Source organism: Parasteatoda tepidariorum, chromosome 5 (assembly GCF_982258835.1).
Source record: "Parasteatoda tepidariorum strain Cologne lab strain chromosome 5, Ptep-v5.0, whole genome shotgun sequence".
NCBI classification, from domain to species: domain Eukaryota; kingdom Metazoa; phylum Arthropoda; class Arachnida; order Araneae; family Theridiidae; genus Parasteatoda; species Parasteatoda tepidariorum.
In genome coordinates, this window is record NC_141759.1 from 108,326,766 (window position 1) to 108,347,707 (window position 20,942).

Genomic DNA, 20,942 nt, shown 5'->3' on the forward strand with positions numbered 1-20,942 from the left:
AAATTAAGAATTTGATTTCCCTCTGATTGCTCCCTAAATTTGTAAAAATCATGAATAGTTTTTTGTTCTTCTTTAAGATTTTAACCTTTTTTTAAATTTGTAGTTTAATTTTCAGAAAGAAATATTTAAAATATTGATTCGCGCTGAATTGAATCGAAAAATCAAACATTAATAAGTAACAATCTTGAACCAAAAAAAAAAAAAAAAAAAAAAAAAATAAGAAAAGAAAGAAAACGATAAAATTTTTTGTATTTTTTTCCATGTTTCCAAATTTTACAGCATTTTCAACTTTCAAAAACAATCTGGCAATTTTTTAAAGTAATTTTTTAATTGACTATGCGTCATCTAATATTCAAAAAACGTATTATTCATTAAAATAGTAAAGCAAAAGTGATTGAAATTTGTTTATATTTTTAGCGAACACAATACTGAATAATTAGAAGAAAGAAAAGAATCATATTTCATAAACATTTATTCACATTCCAAATGACACTACAACAAGTCTTTCATTCAAAACAAAATTTGGAAGCATTAAAGTGCAAATTTCAACATTTTCTGTTAAATATACAAGTGCAAAGGTTGGACAATAAGAAGTTTTAATTATTATTCACAAATGTTGCTTGCTATTTTCATCGAATTTTTGTACACAATTTGCATAAGTAATTTTTTTTTAACAATAATGCTATAGATGGTTGACTTAACGTAAACAGAAGCAAGCTTCCTAAAACCGGAAGAAACTCAGAAAACTTCCGGTGTATCCCTCCGCTTATGTTATGCTTACGAGGTGATGTGTGAACAGTCTTTTATACTATTCTTAACATTCGTCCATGAATACTACGTTAGATATGTACAATGATTTTTTTTTCTAACTAAAAGTTGTTCTTTCTCAATTTTAAAGTATAGGAAAACTCAATTTATAAAATTTCTCAATGAAGCTTTTAAAACTTTCCTTCAAACATACGAATTATGTTATGTTTATTCAAATATACTAATTACTGTTATAATAACAATTTTTTAAGCCATCAATCGTCTTTAGCAACGAGAATAATTTTCTGAAACCTGTAAGTTCTATTTCTCTAATTAATTACTTTAAATCTAAAAAACTAATCGCTTTTTTCAATTTTTATTTTTTACTATTTTTTATTTTATTTCATATATATCTCCGTTTCGTTAAATCATAAGAATATTTAGTTTTTGCTTCTTTCATGGCATTGCTATTCTAACTTTGGCCACATTTGCGTTCTTTTCTCTTTTAAAAACATAGTTTTTAATCATGTTTTAATAAAATAAGTAATATCAAGTGTTATTTTTAATAAGATAAATAAAATATTAAGTATTATTTATTTGGTGCATTCTCCAGTTTACTAGTGTAACATGATTTATTAGTAAAACTATATACTTATACACTATTGATTTACAAAATTACACATTCTAAAGCAATGCTACTAGCTTTATACCCAATAATTCAATTTATATTAAAATATAAAAGTATTTAGCTTTACTTTTTCATAAAATAATATTAGAATATCAAATATTTTAATCAAAGTAAGACAGATTGAGTAATATTTTTAATAAAATACTGATTAAAAAGCAAGCATTATTTTTATTGAAATATGGTATATTTTTAAAGAACGAATGACTTTAAAACAATAGCGTGTAAAAAGAATAAAAAAGATAATTTTTAATTTTTAATTAAAAAGTTTTCCTATACTTTAGAATCAAGTAAAAACAGCCGTTGTAAGTAGGGTTAGAAAAACTACGGCTAACTATAACATCAAAACTCTTGAGAAGTAATTTCTGAATTCGAATTAGTCTAAAAAAAATAAAGGCACAGAAAGGCTCTGCAGAGATCGCAAAATTGTAGAGAAATGAACTAAGCACCATAAACTTTTTAGAATGAATTTTTAAAATTTTTATATCAGTCCGCAATCCAGTTAAGCTTTTAAAATTAGAAATATTAAATTATGTATTAAAATATTTTAACTAAATAATAATTTTTTATGAGATCAAAGTTGGGGTTGACCTAAATTATCACTAACTATCATTTAAAATTAGAAAAAATCAAAAAACTATGTAAAATAAAAGTACATATGCATTATAGTTAGCAACAGCAAAAAAAAAAAAATAATAATAACGATTTGATCTATAAAGATTCAGAATCTCTAAAAGCAAAAAAAATATTTTACTTTAGAAAGAAAGACCCTGTTTTAAAACAATTTGATTTGGCACAAAATTGACTCCCAATTGTTTCCTATTCATTAAAACAAAATAATTTTTTAAAAATAAATGTTCAAATTATTGTTTTGGAACAAACGATTTATAAAATTTGTAAAAGTTTTTAGTTAGAAGAAGGCTTCCATTTTTTGGTTTGGTTCGATCGAACTTTTTGCCCATGCTCAGTTTAAAATAATATTAATATGAGTAGAAAATTTTAAAATTGTTAATATTTGCATTAGTTGAAGAATAAAATTTCAAAATTTTGCCGCAAGCAATTTTAAGAAAAATATTATAGGTAAGTATGAAATTCAATTTTTTTTTGTCAGAACATAACCAAGCATAAGTACTAAAAAAATAAATAAAATATTCAATTACGTATCCACAATTATTCTGAATCTATACTTAAATACTTTTGAATTTTTTTTTCATTAATTGATATAAAAGAATGAGGATAAAGTTAAATAATAATTCAGGGTTATACGCTGACTATACTTATAAAAACACTACTTAAATACAAAATCGCTTGCATTCTTTCTAACTCTTTTATTTCCTTTATTTCGCAGCAATACAAATGTTATAAAAAGGTTAATTTAAACGGTCTTTACCTTTCTAAACATAATTGAAAGGATTATTATGCAACTACAACATCAAAATACAAAATAATACAACTCATAAAACCCTTCTATAATGAAATATTCTGTAAAATAAAATTTCAAAATTTCTCATTAGTAAGTGTAGACATGACATTATTTATCATGACATTCTTTCCATATATATATATATATATATATACATGACATGTTTATGAAAGGTGTAATAAATTCAGAATAGGATTTATTCAACACAAAAACTGAAAAAAAAAAAAGTTGCAGACGCAGTTCTTAAAAGGTAACAAAAAGTGTTTCTTATTTTCAAAAGTCTAAAACACTCTGAGTATGCTTAATTCAACACAGAAGCTGTCATATAAATTTTAATAATAATTGCAAAATTTCTACAAGATAAAGCAAAGCGTTCCTTTTTTTAGATGTTAGAAATCCTGAAAGTGTATTTTTCGTAGCACTTTCGCAGCACGTAGCATTTTCGTACCACTCGTATTTTTTCGACGAATTTAAAAAAAAAATTGAATGCATTTTTAAATAATGCAAAACGCTCATATTTTTAATGTGTATAAAGTAATTCTGAATATGATTTAATCAACTTATTAATTCTCATATAAATCATTAACAAGTTATAATAATAATATTTAAAAGAGAAATAAAATGTGGCAAATGTTTCACAACACAGAAAAGATATAAATATAATTTGAGCTACACAAAAGTTTCGAATAAAATTTAAAAATTGCATTGATAAATTTTAAAGATAACGCCAAGCAAGGCATATTTTTTAAGATGTAAGAAATTTTTAATAAGATTTATACAACAATCGAACTTTCATGATAAGTTCACCACAAACTTTTAAAAATTAAAACAAAGGGTACATATTTTTTACAGGCGTTAGAAATTTTAAATATAAACTGTACAGCACACGAACTGCCCTATAAACCTTAACAAAAAAGATTTATAGATAGTTTTTTTTTAAAAGGAAGCACAAAGCGTTGCATATTTTTTAAAGGTATAAAAAGTTTTGACATTGGTTTATTCAGCACACAACCTATCGTATTGTACAAAAAAATGTATTATTGTTTAAAGGATTAAGAGAAGCGTACCATTTTTCTTATAGAGCTAAGAAATTACGAATACGATTTATACAAGACGATTTATACAGGACACAAATTATTAAACAAATTGTAACGAAAAAAAATTGTATAAATAATTTTTGAAAGATAAAACAAAGTGTAACATATTCTTCGTTGGAGCAATATTTATATTCGTATAGTTTAGTGAAAAGATACCCTAGTTTCCAAAGATCGATTATATAGCGGTTTTTAATGAAAAAAAAAAAAAATCAATACCAGCTGCCTATTACATAAGGGTTATTATGTCTGTTACTGCGAGGGCGGCGGTGGAGGGGGCGGCGGAGGTGGTGGAGGAGGAGGGGGTGGTGGCGGTTGAGCAGCTTGGGGCTGTTGCTGTGGTGTTTGGGGCAGCTGTTGTTGTGGAGGCTGAGCTTGGGGTTGTGGAGCTACTGATGCAGTATGCTGTTGTTGTCGGGGATGAGCTGGAGGCCTCTTGTTAGCAGGACGAGGAAATGACGAGGGCCGTTCACGATAATTCTATAAAAGTAATTATACAAAACGTGTATAATTTAATATTTAAAATAGTCTACATGTTTTAAGTCATAATAAAATAGCGAATTTTTTTGAAATTTTATTTCTTACATAGAAACTATTCAACTTGAAAATTACTGTACGAAAATTGTTTAATTATTTGGGAAAGTTGTGAAATTTAGAGGCACAATGCGAAATCCAAATAGAATCAAAATGTAAAATGATATATATTATTTCAATTTTATTTTCTAAAGACATGTGTTGAGTGTAGATATGTTATTTTATAAATAATGCAAGCAACTTAGCACTTTTTTCCTAATAATTGTAAAAATACTGATTACATTTAAATATTTTTCTTTTATTTTTACTGCTTTTTTTAAATTTTTTGCGTAATTTGGGTAATAATAAAGCCAAACAAAAGTATTTGTTTAATACTAAAGTGGATAATTTTAAACTACTTATTTGTAACAGATAAAATCTAAAATTTGAACAAAATTATCCGCATAGTTTAGAGTAAAATTTGAAAAAATGTCTTATTTTAAATTTTGATTTCGCAAAATCAGAACAAATTTAGAAAAAAAATTTTAAAATTTTTTATTATCTTGCAGCTTAAAAACTTTTCAACAGCTAAAAAAAAGTTATCTTAAAAAAGTAATCTTTTGCATAAAATTATCTTTGAATAAATGACTTATTCAAAGATGATAAAAAAATGATAAAAAATATTTTACACAGAATTTTGGTGTAAAATATTTTTTATTCCCTTAAACTGTTACAGAATTGTGTTGTGAAAAATGGAAACTGTTGTGAAAAATGGAAAAGGTGAAATAATTATTTAGGGGCCCAAGCAATTTTCTGACTATAGATTACAGAGACCACATCTTCCAGATCGCAGTTGCCTTCCATAATTTAATGGTCTGAAACTTTAAAAGGTGAAGAAAAAAAAAATTCGATAAAAGTATTGTTTTCGTAACTTAAAATATCACTTGCATAGATTAATTAGTTTATTAACTTGTGAAAAAGTGGTTTCGTAGTTATCTAGTTTCTCAACGAAATTGCGTCTTATAAGTTAATATTTGCTTATTGGATCAAAAGTTAAACAGATATGTCAGCTTTTATGCGTTATGTAGAATTTATATCAAAATAATAATCTCTATGAGTTTGGGGTTTAATTTGAATAAGCACCATTAAAAAGGAATGCTAGTTAATGAAGTTAATGGGCTAAGAAGAAAAAAAAAACATTATACGTTTCAATCACCGTTAAGGGAATATTTTTGGCATAAATAAGTATTGCCAAGTATTTAATAAGATTTATAGTGACCGACCTACCCCCTGAAGAGTTTTCGGATAAGGGTTTGAACCGTTGCCACGTAAGAACTAAGCACTACAAAATTACAGTGAAGTAAAATTGAAACTAATACAGATTAATTCACTTTAGAAAGTATCAAAATATCGATGACGTGTAAATTTAAAACAATAAATCAAGTACTTTAAACCATGTAGGAAAGTAAAAAATACGAAATAGATAAATGAACGCAAAATGTGTCCGTGCAAGAACAAATAGTTCAGCATCCCTAATGAGATTTATAAAATTTAGAATAAATCATAATAATTCCAAAAGGGATTTATAATTAAAGCCACTTTATTTAATTTTATAACCGTCGTTGAACAGCCGACCCAATTTTATGGGTTTACGACTACTAATGTTCAACTCCTTAGCCTTGTCATTTTGAACCCAATCCAGAAGGCCAGAAATATTCCAGAAGAAAGGGTTGGTTAGTTACAGTTAATTTACGTCGCACTAGAGCTGCACGATGAGCTATTGGCGACGGTCTGGGAAGCAACCCTGAGGATGATCCGAAGACATGCCATCACAATTTTGATCCTCTGCAGAGGGGATGGCACCCCCGCTTCGGTAGTCCGACGACCTGCACGTGAAGTCGAGCACTTTACGGTAGAACAGTTCAACGAGGACCAATACCGCACACCCTCGGTCCCTACGCAGACTAATCCAAGTGGTCACCCACCCGCACACTGACCGTAGTCAGTGATGCTTGACTTCGGTGATCTGCTGGGAACCGTGTCTTAACGATCAGTCCACTGCGGGACCAGTAGAAAGGGAACTCTTAGATGGAGTATTGGGAGAAATTTGCATTCGTGGAGGATTTTTCGATAGAGCTAACCCGCATTTGAGTTACATGGAGAGGAAGACCACGAGAACCTCCCATGGTTAGCCTGACCTGAAGGGGATTCTAACCCATGATCCGTCTACCACTGAGGATATTTCACGTCAGCACTGTGTTCGATGCAAGCCGGATGCGGAATTCGTATCGACTGGGATTCGAGCCCAGTTCGCCTCATTGGAAGACGAACGCTCTATCCCCTGAGCCTTCGCGGCTCCATAGATGAAGGTTGATATGATTGATAACTACTATCCCCACACTTTCTTTTATTCAACAGCAAAAGTTAAAATTAAAAAATGATAATGAAGCAACGACGATAACCATTGAGAAATTTTTCAAACTTTAAAATGTTTTAATGCTATAAGGAATAGCAAGAAAGTGAATTAATACTATATTTCTGCACAGAAATAATTTGTTGACAGAGTAAAGTTTGATAGCTATTATCAAAATAATGTCGAACATTCTAACCCGGTTCGTCTCAAAGTGTATGGCTATGACAATAGAGGTCACCAATGACCAAAAGTTCTCCATGGGAGGGAAATTCCCGGAACAGCAACCAGTTCAAGTTTTCATCTCAAAATAAAAGATCAAAAGGATCACGAAGAGAACCAGAATTCATAAAAACAAGTCAAAAGCACGTAAAACATCTAAAGGAGTAAAATTGACCAAAAATAAAAGAGTCAAAAATACAGTTAAAAAACGTATAAAGAGTTCATGTTTTGAACCAATGGTATTGCCAAGTATTTGAAACTTTGAGGTGTCTTTCATTGAATGAAATAAAAAAAAATAACGATAAAATATTTGTTGCAGGAAATATAAAGGATGTTTCGTAACCAATTAATTTCATATCTGATTAGAGTTCTTTCAAAACAGTTGAGGATCGATAGTTAATTTTGAAGTGGGGAAGAAAGAAAAGCGATATCCAAATCTATGAATAATCTATACCATTCCCTATAACGTAAATAAAAATCTTTTTCCGGATGAAACTTGGGATGTGTTTAGTATTCACTGTTAGAATTTTCTTCTAAAATTATGATAAAATAACCGACAGCAGTCTGTCCATCCAATTAACCGTAAAGTTTACGGTAAAGAACTTTTACCATTACGGTTTGTTGATCGTTTACAACTAGCATGGTTATAACGCCATGAATACAAAGCGACATGTTTTTTTTAAACCATTTACAAAAAGCATGGTTTCAAAATCGTAAAAAAGGAACTTAACTGGATATTGGCCATTGTTTAGAAGCTTTATGATGTGAATGAGAGTATCGCCTTCTAATAGCTTAGAGTCATAAATCAGAGAGTGCAGGATGTTGAATAAATGCAGGATGAGTTGAAGGGAATGAAAAAAATTTTGTGTCAATAATGGGACTCGAACCCCCGTTCTGTCGGTCGGGAAATTGTCAGATTAGCACTCTCGGCTGTAATACGTACGCATCTGTAAGGAACTAAGAAGCTTCATTAGGTGGGATAGATTGGCGACCAAAAGTTCTGGTTGTTTAACCGTATTAGGATAAAGCAGTAAATAAACGCTTTTTCTCACAAGTGACATTTTGAATACCATCTTACATATGGTTATCTCACTGTTTAGTTTGAATCTGGTACGAAACCAATTAAATAAATTGTTATTTAACTATTTTTTTCAGAACTTTCTAAGAGTGTAATTGCTTTTCAACTGATATAAATTTTTTTCTTCCTGCAATCAAATAGGTTTTTCATCTCGATTTCTTTAACTATAAATTCAGAGAATTTGATAGTATTTTTGGTTTTTCCTCTCTTGAATATTAAATTTTGTCTCTTAGTATGTATATATTTTTGACATTCTTTTCGATAAGCGTTGTAAAAATACATATATGAGAAGCAGTTTTGTATCTAATTTTATTTTGTGCTATATCCGTCATTTAACAGCCGACCCAATTGTTTGGGTTTACGACTACTAATGTTCAAATCCGTAGCTTTGTAATTTTGATCAAATGTTATCAAAATCTGGCGGATAACTATTGAGGAAGGTGGAACTGAAAATATTACAATTAGTTTGATTGCAAAAAAGAAAAAGAAAATCTTCGAAGGTGGTTTTCACATTAATCACCTTTATTCTACTCTCAATTTTATCAGACAATTAAACAGGTTTAAAGCCTTTAATCTCGCTTTCTTAGCAAATTATGTATGCAGTTTCGAATTTACATTTCTGTTTTCACTTTTAAATATTAAAATGCAATCAAAAATGTGTATAGATTATTATACTATACTTTAATAGAATATTATACTTTTTACTACTCTTGGTAGAGATTTCTCTGAAACAATATTAAGGGCGTAATACCCAGTAATTGCGCATAGACAAGTGTCTATATTTGAGGTTTCAGTATAAAAAAATCAGTTCATTTTATAAAAAAATGAATAAACAATAAAGACAATAATACAAATAAATTATAATAAATTTAATTGTTCTATACACGATGCATTATACAAAAAATAAATAACACAAATCATAAATACATAATCCATTTTATGAAACAAAATAGAGAATTTTGATTCAGAAATTAAAAAAACAAAAACAGAAATCATAAATATAACAAAATAAACTTTAACGTAAAATATAACATAAATTAGTACTTATAACACTTATTAGTACTTATACACTATTTTATATGTTATTTAGGATATGCATGTTAAATTACACATAATATAACAAATACTAACTTAATAACTCAACAAAACTTATTAGTACTTACACACTATCTTATATGCTATTTAAGATATAAATATTAAATAATATAACAAATACTAGCATAATAACTCAACAAAAACTTCCAGAATATTAACAAATATTATCTTTGATTCATGTAAAATTCTTGTAAATAGATTCGAATACTTACTTTTATATTTGTTAAAACTCAATTTTATGGTACATTTACAAATAATTAATAATGTTACTTTCGCAAAATTTTAACAAACATTGTCCATAAAACTATATATATATATTTAAATGTCTGGACCTTTATATTGTATATTAAAAGAAATTAAAATATGAACATCTATTAAAATCTAGGATGTGATTTTTAAAAATAATAGCTCCAATTTCAACCTAAATATTTTTTACGGTTGCTTAAAATTTTTTTTGCGAGTTTTGATTTTAATAAACTTTTAAGACATTGAATTATTTACAGAATTATTACATTAATTATTTACAGCACTATAAGATTCTGTGTAAAATCTTAATCATCAGGTGATAACTATACAGTATTATTGTTTTTACGTGACTGAAACCAGTTTGCACTTGTTTACGTTCGTGTATCAATTGGTTAAATTAGACGATATATATTATAAATTCGACGATATATTATATAAATATGGAATATTTATTATATCAGGTATATTAGTATATTATAATAATTAGACTAAATATATTAGACGCACTGTGGTGTTTTAATAATTGCATGTTTTGCACAAATTCATATGCAATACTTTTATATTTAAACATATTTATTCAGGAGATTTTTTATACATTGTATTTATTTTTAACCCATTTTTATTTATTTTTAACGCATTGCATTACAATGTTAACCAATTGATACGTGACCGTAAACAAGTACAAACCGGTTTCATCCGAGTAAAAACAATACAGCCGTATAGTATCACGTGATAATTAAGATTTCGCATGGAATCTTATAGTGCGTCGATTAATTTGTCCAGAGACTGTACATGAATCTTTTTCAGCTAAATAAAATGCTTTTCCAAAGCAAAAAACCTTGTACACTTAATGTGTAATCAGGCAAAAAAGTTACATGAAAAAAAAACCCTTTGTATCGAAGAAGGTAATTTGATTTTCGAGATTTTTATCAAACTATTCTGAGTTTATTATTCGATTATCTCCAAACAACGCAGAGTGTTCTCATTCTATATCTTAGTGACATACTCTCTTCGTACAGTGAAACCTGTGTAAATTGACCACTTGCATTGCATAGCTTTAGAGGGCAACTTAGACAGGTGGTCAACCGAGAAACTTATTGAGGGCGAGTCATTATTTCTTTATTTTGTGTTATTTTTACACATATCAAAACAATGTTATTATATACAGTCCCTTTAAAAATTATCAGACGCACTATAAGATTCTATTTAAAATCTTAATTATCGTTTGATACTTTACAGCATTGTTTTTACGCGGCTGAAACCGGTTTACACTTGTTTATGTTCATGTATTAATTGGTTAACATTGTCATGCAATGCGTTAAAAATAAATACAAGTAGGAAGTATATAAAAAATCTCCTGAATTAAAACCCATTACACGTATGTTTAAATATAAAAGTATTGCATATAAACTCGTGCAAAACATGCAATTATTAAAACACTACAGTGAGTATAACAATTTGGTTTAATTATTAGAATATAATATAATACCTGATATAATAAATATTCTTTATTTATATAATACAATGCCTAATTCAGGGCTGTCCAACTGCAAAGAGCCCACGGGCCAGAATTCCGGTCACTGATCACCTGGCGGGCCGCAGTTTGAAAAAGTTGAACAATACCCTCTTAATAGTTGAATTATTAATTATTAAACAATGGAACAGAAGGCTTATAAAACAATTTGCTTACATTTTAATGGGAAAACTGAGGCCGATCAGACTGAAAAAGAAGTTGGCGGGCCACGCAATATGCGTTGGAGGGCCACATGCGGCCCGCGGGCCGCCAGTTGGACAGCCCTGGCCTAATTTATCCAATCGTTCGAATTTATATAATGTATCGTCTGATTTTACCAATTGTTCCACGAACGTAAACAAATGCAAATCGGTTTCAGTTACCTAAATACAATAAAATTGTACAGTATCAATAAAGATTTTACATAGAATCTTATAATGAGTCCAATAATTTATCCAGAGACTTACGTAAATAGTTTTCTGACATGGCCAACTCACAAATGGATTTAAGTTAGCTCGTAATATTATTTCACCTATTCAGTGCAATTCTTGTGCATAATATAATAGTCAATAAAGTTACCTAGAAATTTTTTTTTTCTTGTTGTTTATCTATGTAGGGTTTAGAATAGTATTTAATAACACTCCTAGATAAATTTGACAGCGGTCAACATACAAAACAGACAGATGGTCAGGTTTCAAAGATTTTGTTCAGTTTTAAGGCTACAGTGAACTCGTGAAAATCGATTTTCTAATTTTGACCATTTCATAATTATTTAATTTAGTTATTAAAATCACAAGAATTTATAAAACGTTTGACAATATTAATGTTATTTGCCTTTTTCATTACAAAAACTTATTACTGCGAGTGTTTTGTGTACTGTTCCTCAAAATTTTTTTTGCATCGAACTGGGAATTGAAATAATTGCATGCACTGTAATTTTTGATGACTATTTCATGAATTTTTTTTGACACACTCTCTAGATCAATAAAAAAAAACTTGTAGAGAAACAATTTCGAAATAAGGTGCCACAATATATTTTAAAGTCATTTCAATGTTCCAAAACGTTCATAGAGGGACGATTTTCATGCTTTTTTGTTGTTGCCGAAACTTGCTTTTTCTACTCTGTATGGAAATTAGTAGAAAAATGCGTAAATTTTTTCCCTACAATTTGAAGAGAAATGTAATTAAAATTGAAATTAACAAATAATCTTTAAATTTAAGGAAACATTCAGCTCAAGGAGCTTATTTAAACTTTAAAATAAATCGAAAATTTTCTTCGAAAAATTTAAATTTTTCATGTTATAGCATTGAGTATCAAATTATATTTTTATGTTCTCTCTGTAAATATAAACAATCCCTGCAAGTTACTCAATGTAAGATTATTTAAGAAAAATCTATTAAGAGTCCACTGTAGCCTTAATAATGATTGCGGTTCTATGTAAAAGGGTTCAACTTGACACTGTTGTTGGAAAATGTTCGAACACTAACAGATGGGTCTACTCTTCTTTCGACCCAATGTTTGAGACAAAGCATCGTATTTGTTATATACCTGTCCGTAAGGCCCCTTGACCTCAATGGGTCCACCATAGAGGTCATCCTGGTCTATCCTAGAGGGTATGGAGGCGTAGGAAGCTAGACTGACAGCCGGTGTTCCAGGTTCCCCTTGACTGAAAGGCCTGCCTTTATCTACGCTATCATATCGCTGAGCAGCTGCTGCATAGATATATTGAGACTGACCAGCTAAAGCTGGAAGAAAAAAGAATAATTCTTAAGCTTTCATCTACAAAATTACAATTTCAATTCACTAGTATGTAAGACAGGTTAACTCGGTTCTATGAGGGAGAACCTTTTCATAGATGAAGGTTGATATTGTCGAAAACCACTCTCCCTACATTGGTGACCCGGACGGGCTGTGAACACGCCTACCTTAACGGAAACTCCCACTTCGATTTGAATACGTCAATTTCGATGAATGGTCCAAATTGAGCAGTTGACTTGCGACTGCTACATTATTCACCTCCTCGATCAGGCGCTACTCAGTATCGATCGCACACAACGCATTCATTCGAGTGCTAAAGGCAACACAGGAGCAACCACGACCGTGAACTTAATACAGCTCTCACGATGAGCACTCAAAAGTACGGTGATCTTAATACTGTTCTCCCGGTTTCTCACAAAACAGCAATGTATCAACGAGTGGTATCCGTTCTTCAAATTCTATCACAGCTATAATTCAGATGGGAGAGTACTGTAGTGCGTTTACCACTACAAAATTACAATTCTAATTCACTAGTATAGAAGACAAGTTGACTCGATTCTATGAGGGCGTACCTTTTCATAGATGAAGGTTGACATTGCCGATAACTTTGTTACCAACTACCATCTTCCAAATGTTTTTGAAATTAAATGCATGGGTGAACATGATGGCTTAGCGCCAAAATTATCAGCCGGTTAATTGTTGACATCGGCAGCCTCTATGCCACGAGCTTAGCAACCAAAATTGTTGCTTTGTTTACTTTCGCTGAACATCATAGAATAGTTACGATATATGAGTTTGTGATTGGCTGATAACAATAATTTGCCGAATAAAAATTCAATCATAAAATTTTCTGCATAGAATTAACAGTGTGCAAAGACAATGTATCTTTTTTTCTGAGATATTTCGAGTAATTCAGAAGCATTTCTAAACATTTCTTGAAATATACTGTTTCCGTGGAATCTACACATAGCTTGGCGAATTTGTGAAAAATCACAAAATATTGTGGGCTGTGCGAGATCTTGTTTTTCCGAAAAATCTCTTTATAATTTTTCTGAATCTTAAACTAGCATAACTTTCTGTCAAGGTTCTGTTTTCGCGAACATTTACAAATAAAGACTGTTTTATGAAAAAAAGACGCAAAACTAAATCTTTCAATGAGTTGTGAGTTTAAAATTATGATTTAATGGCATTGTGGGAAGTGACAATGTCAACCTTCAAAAGATACCCCAAGATTGAATCGAGTTAGCATTTCTTATAGAATAGTGAATTGATGTTTATTAATCGTGGTGGTAGTTACGCCACAATACTCCCTTCACCAAAATTTCATTAGGGATAGAATTCGCTACATAGCTACTACAAGTTATCGTATTTGCGAGAGACCGAGAGAGCTGTGTTAAGTTCACCGAGTTTTGAGCTTTTGTCGTGAGAGCTGTATTAAGTGCGTGTGTGCTGCGTTTCTTTACTAAACTATGGTTAAAAGTAGTTAACAGAAATCACTGAAAACTACTGCTTTTTTGTATTGCATTACTCACTGTACTACTTTTTATTTTTTAAAAGTAGCGACTACAGTAGTTTCGCTACTTGTAGTGCGCTACTTCCGATTACAGTTTGATATTGACGCCTAGTTAGAATTCGAGATAAACTTCGCCAAGTTAACCGAGTTCGCTACCATTCTCCTTCTTAACCGATCCCCTCCGCTGTAGATCAAAATTGTGATGGCATGTCTTCGGATCATTCTCAGAGATGTTTCCTAGACCGTCGCCAATAGCCCATTGTGCAGCTCTAGCGCGACGTAAATGAACAAATCAATCAAACCTTCTTAACCGTACATTTTTAAAGTGGTTTGTCGTAATTCAATCAAGCTAGAAGAATCCTCCAAATGATGGAAGATATTAATGATGATAGAAGAATGACAGTCACGACGTTAGAGTAAACCTAAGCTCGGATACGACAAGATGGAATGGAAAACAAAAATTATAAATACCGAATTTGACTGAATTTCATAAAATAATTTACCCTTTCCGAAAATGAAATATGTAAGCCTTATTCAAGTTGCACGGAGACGAAAACTTTTTGTGCCTTTGCCCGCGGTAAGAAATCGTGAGCCCAACTTTAATAAATGATTTCAACGAATTGTCTTAAATGTCAATTGAACATACCTTTAATTTGATCTTTGACTAAATCTTCTCTAGATCTAGATTTGATGACGTAAACTATAACAACTATGATAACAACGATGACTGCAAACAAAGCAGCGGCGGCAGGCACTAGGATTTGAAGATCCAAATACATTGGAAAATCTTTCGAACCTGAAAATAAGAAAAAAAGATAATTTTTAAGAAAACAGTAATTTAATTCATTTCTTGTTTAGCACTAAACATACCAACACTTGGTGTATACCTATTTTTACCATAACCGGTCGAATGGCCGGACTTTATGTTTCTTGATTGAATGTATGAAATATGAATGTTAGGAAGGAAATAAACTAGAAAAAAAATTTATTATAATTAAACATAACTTTATACTGCCCATTTTTTTGTAGTACAAACACAAAGAATAAGAATTTTAATTAATTGCTTAACGCATTTTTATATATACAGGGTACTTCCATTGCACATTTTCCCCAAACATATTTCTTCTAATTATTATCATTTCTATTATTCTTATAATTATTCTGATAATGAATATTATTTCTTCTAAGAACTTGCGTTGTTTTGAGAGTTTCGACATTTTTCTGTGTCAAAACTAACAGTTAGTTAGAAATGAAGTAAAGCTATCAAAATAAAACATAAACTACTTACCGAAACACTTGGTTTCTGTGACTTTTTCTTGCACAAAAATGCCAATGTAAAAGTTGTGGTACTTTCTTGAAATGTGAATTCACAGTTATTCTGATTGAACTCACTACGCAACTGTCTTTGCAGAAATGTGCAACTATATAAATCGAACGCAATGCGTTGAACACGCATTATATCGTCATTTCTGATCTGATAAACTTATAAAGCAATAAATTGTTCTTCCGGTCAAATGACCGGTTGTGGTAGAAATAGATATACGACAAGTATTATTCGAAACAAACAAAATATAATAGAATATTAACTGCATATTATTGTTAAAAAAAGTTATGTGTGCAAAAACGATAAGATGATAAGCGCATTTTTGATTCAAAAGTTCTTAAACGGTCATTTGATCGGTTAAGGTATGTTTAGTGTTAACAACATATATTTATTTTTAAATATTTAAGATTAAAAGTGTGTGCGCAATTAAATATGTTATAAAGAATAATATTGGAAGAGACATTTCGCTTTTCTGTCCTGCACGTCAATATATTCCTGCTTCTTACTGAAATGTTCTACAGCGTGAAAAATGTGATTTACCAAAACCATGGAAAGAGGGCTGGGATAGCCTGGTTGGCAGGGCGTTGGGCCCACGTCCAAGAGGTCATGGGTTCGATCCAAGCCGGTGACTGATGCAAGTTAAATCTGTCGAGCCGCAAAGTCCTCCATGTTTCCATAACAAATCATGCATCTGGGGGTACTGATCCTGGAGTCTCCTTGTCTTCTGGGTTGGTTCAAAATTACAAGGTTACGGAGATATATATTAGTAGTTGTAAACCCAAAATTGGGTCTGCAGTTCAATGGCGGTTATAAAATAAAATGAAAACCATGGAAAGAGAATGGAGAAATCACGTGACCCTGAGAAAAATTGATACGCATCTCAATGTTACTCAATTTCCCCAATTTCTATGTTTTTCCTCTCTTCTTTACTATGGTTGCGGCACCAATCTTGCTTTGTTTTCACAGCAGTTCGACTTAACTGCATCGGAGAAAAAGCAAATTTGTCAAAACTACGATAATGGAGAGAGTAAACATATGTAGAGTGAGAGGCGACGTAATATTGAGACGCCCATTCAATTTACAAAGAGTACAGTTGTAAAGATTAATTGTGAATATTTAAATTCTCTCGGATTTCCTGAAATAAAATTGGCTAGAATTTTAAATTCCATTTAGATAAAGGTCAGAATGTTTAGAAACTGGATAAAAGCTTGTTTACAATTTACAATAAATAAATAAAAATTGCCAAAAAAATTAGTTTGGTAATTTTTTTTTCTGAATTGGAGTTCATAAAAATTGAAATAATGGTTAAAATTTATAAAAATTGGTAGAAAATTAGCCTTATTAAAAGTTTTTATTACTCTTGCTGTATACATTTCCGTATTTCTTGGAAATTTCATTTAATAAAACTATTTTAAAGAATCTATATACAATTCTAATTGTCCACTTTTGGAGACGAAACAGTTCTTTATTTTACCATGAAAGAAGAATACTAAATAAAAAAGTAAGAAAATGATAAAAATGGAAGTAGCACAAAAATGCATGATATTTCCCTACATAAGCAATTAGGTAATTTGGAGTCTGATAATATTAAAGTATCACAAAGACTAACTAATTCAGTTCCCTTTCTGAAACGCTTAAACTATAGGGTAAAATTAGGAAATTGGCCACACTTGGAATTTTAAGAGCGACCTCTTTTTAAAACACATGGCAAATTTTTCAAAAAATGAAAGTTTTAGTAAATGGGATTCCTGCTAGTGGTGTGGGTATCTTGGTCCTGATTGGCTATTGAAACGCTGCTTTGTTAACGTTAGTAACTGTTCTTTCGATTCTATTTCGAGTAACTTGACCCCATCAAGTATCAGTTCTCTTAAGTGATACATTCTATATTTTTTTCACAGAGATTTTAATTTTTTTACAATATATTTTTCACTTAACAGAAAGACAAGCACAGAGCTATGTTGAGAAAAACTAATTATGAATGGAAGTTGCCAGGTATACAAAACATAAATAAATCATGGTTACCATAAAATACATAAACAAATAATAAATCTAAGTTAAGTAAAATCCGTAGACGAGAAAGAATTATATTTCAACAAATTCGAAGTGCGATACGGAGCTGTATTCAATTAACTTAACGTTAACTAACATTCTACCTTATGTGGAGAAACTTTGCTCGACTTTACCAAGCTATTTTGCTTATAAACGATCAGCTGCCTTTAACGTCGCAGGTCAACAATGTGGGTATGAGCTATCTTCTTCTTGAAGTGCAAGTACTCAATTAAAAAATAATTGTTTATCTTACCACTGTGTCACATTTCTGTGGAAGCATTTCTCTAAATGTGACGAGGTTCATTTCAAAAAAGAAGGAAGAAAAAGCGTGAAATGAAGTAATTTTTAGATTATGCTGTAATTAATGCCATGAAATATAAATTATAATTCTCCAATTATTAAAAGAAATATTAAAATACAAATATAACTTAAATAGCAATCGGATGGTGATTGATAATAAGCTATTTGGTATAACTAGTCAACAATACAGTGGTGACCGTCGGTTTTGCTCTGCCACCTAAGTTTTTATGTATCCGGCCTAAATCATTAGGTATTATTTAAAATCTTTTTTTATTTATCTTAACAGTTTGCTTTTAGCTCTTCATTTCTGCCCATAGTTGTTTCAGCTCTTCGGTGCTAACGTAAGAAAAGAAATTTCATCGGTTATGTGACTATGTTACTGTGAAAGACCTGAATGGGTGGTTGTTTACTTCTAACGGGGAATAGAGATAAAAGCATTGTCATTTTGGTAAATGTCCAAAAATATACTAAGTCTAGTTAAGTGCCCCCGCCCGGTATACATTTGCACGATATGCCCTACATCAATGTTTTTTGAGGTTAAATGCCCAGTATGCATTTAACTAGTACCGGTATGTTTCTCCTAATCAATTCTCAGTAGATATCAAAATATCGAATACATATAATAATATCAGCGAATAAATTAATATCGAAGAGGATATAACAAATATTACCGATATACACCAAGAGCGACTATGTGATTGTTGACATTCACCGGTGATAGTCTTGATTTCAGTTATTCACAGTAACATATCTATATTGTTCAATTTATGAAAAATTTCAGTGATTAAAATTAAATACGTACACGAAATACCCTGTAGCGAAAAAAATCTTATAAAAGTATCCTCTGTGGACACATACTACACCATTAATTATTATATGTAGCTGGAGTGCAAACAATAAATTATAGATAAAAATTTTGTTATAAAAATTTCTTACAGTGACTACTTTATAATTTTCTATTCCTTTTTTCTTTTCCATTTCCATAATTTTCCAATTTATTCATAATCTGATATATAATTTGCATATAATCTAATATATAATTTATATATAATCTAATATATAATTTATATATAATCTAATATATAATTTATGTATAAAAAATCTTATTCATTAAATAGCGAATGTTTAATTTGTGATAAATTAGCAAGTAAGCGTTGATCAGCAATTTTGATTGTTGACATTCACCAGTGATAGTCTTGATTTCAATTATTCACAGTAACATATCTAAATGTTCAATTTATGAAAAATATTGGTTATACAGTCAAACCCCGCTATAGTGAACCTTCAAGGGACCGAAATTTCGATTCACTATAACCGGGGGTTCACTATATCCGTTACGCAGGCAATTTCCCTAATGGTTCCCAAACTCCTCCCTTTCATTACATTATATTCATATAAATGACTGAAAAATATTATGTAGTAGCAAAAAATGTGTTATTTTTCACCACTCTTCGTCTTGCGTACAAATAAAAATTAGTAATCTTTAGCTGATGAGCAATCCTCAACATCAGATATGGAAATACTTCCCGACTCTCAGATAATTTTTCCTGAATTTCTGTTATTCCGCTTTTTGAACCTGTCTAACCTGCCATTCGAGCACATAAAAGTAGTTTCTATAGATGGTTTTAAAAATCGGTATATGTATTTATTTTGAAGTAGAAATTTCAAAATTATTACAAAGAAAATGGGGGGGGGATTGTTGACAGAAAAAAGTTCATTATATCCAACTTCTCATTTTTATGGTTCACTATATCCACTAAAAATGACATTATACGTGTATAGCAAGGCACGGGACCGAGCATTTCGTTCACTATATCCGGGAGTTCACTATAAGCCGTGTTCACTATAGCGGGGTTTGACTGTATAACAAATATTTCCACCAAAGCGACTATATGATTGTTGACATTCACTGGTGAAAGTCGCAATCTCTTGATTTCGAACATTCACGGTAACAACTACATGCATGTGTTTAAGTATTTTATAAAATATAGTTGTTTTTGCCACCTGCTGATGCCTCCTTCAACCCAAATATAAAATAAACTACCTTTCTCTTTTGTCTTGACCGTGATGATCTCACTGGCCTGCCCCCGTCCATGCTTGTTGTTTGCTGTCAGGTAGATGTGATAAAGTGTATCAGCCTGAAGATAAGTCAAGGAATAACTGGACTGTTCAGCAGACACGAGAGGGACGTGCAACCAGTGGCCATTGGTCCTTTGGTAATGCAGCGTGTAACCTGAAAACAAATATCAGTGTCCTCCAAAAAAGAAAAAAAAAATGCGAGTAATTTTATTTCTTCATTAATTTTTAAGGAATGAAATCTGCATACCTAAAAAGAAAAAAAGTCCTCACACTTCCTTGAAGTTAAAAATTTGGAACATATGTGAAATAAAAAATTTGAAAAAATTTAAAATAAAAAATTGCGATCTCTTTATTACGATCACTGGTTAGCCATTGGTCAAATGCTTTTTCTTTTCTGGATGGACTCCGTTAAACGCCACAACATTTCAAAGCATGGGTTGCTGTCTCTATGGATGTTTGTCGTCGGATTGGTTTTCAAATTCTGCCTATGCACGTGTTTCAAGACGTCACAAAATACTTTACCTTCTTTAGTATTCATATTTGTATTATAATCACCGTCAAGTCAGTAATTACCAATTGATAATAAAAAGAATATAAAAATACTTTAAATTATTATTACGTAAATACATTAAAAATACCTGGTAGTGAAGAAATAAAAGAATTCTAAAAAAATTATCAAACAGCGGCGGTCGAGATAGCAACGCATGCAATGACGACGCATGCGAACTGTTTACAATTACTCTTGAACACAGTTGAAAAGTGTGATGACGTCCAAATAAGGTGCCCACGCCATCAAACTCAAAACAACACCCATTTTGCCAATGGGTAAAGAAAAAAAAAGAAGCTTTATTTCGGTATCATACGAGTATTTTGATAATTAGCCTAACTGACA

General features: G+C 30.7%; 1 protein-coding gene across 8 annotated transcripts in view; it reads right to left on the minus strand.

Moving 5' to 3' along the window:
- Positions 1 to 2,740: 2,740 nt before the first annotated feature.
- LOC122271858 (cell adhesion molecule Dscam1-like) overlaps positions 2,741 to 20,942 on the minus strand; it is a 106,171-nt gene continuing 87,969 nt past the window's right edge. For all 8 annotated transcript variants that reach the window (XM_087164744.1, XM_087164742.1, XM_087164740.1 and 5 more), the window contains exons 12-15: positions 20,016 to 20,204; positions 14,945 to 15,094; positions 12,576 to 12,772; positions 2,741 to 4,429 (exon numbers count right to left, since the gene is read on the minus strand). In XM_087164744.1, the coding sequence (XP_087020870.1) occupies positions 4,202 to 4,429; positions 12,576 to 12,772; positions 14,945 to 15,094; positions 20,016 to 20,204 (764 nt within the window). In that variant the 3' untranslated portion in view covers positions 2,741 to 4,201. The remainder of the gene's footprint in view (positions 4,430 to 12,575; positions 12,773 to 14,944; positions 15,095 to 20,015; positions 20,205 to 20,942) is intronic.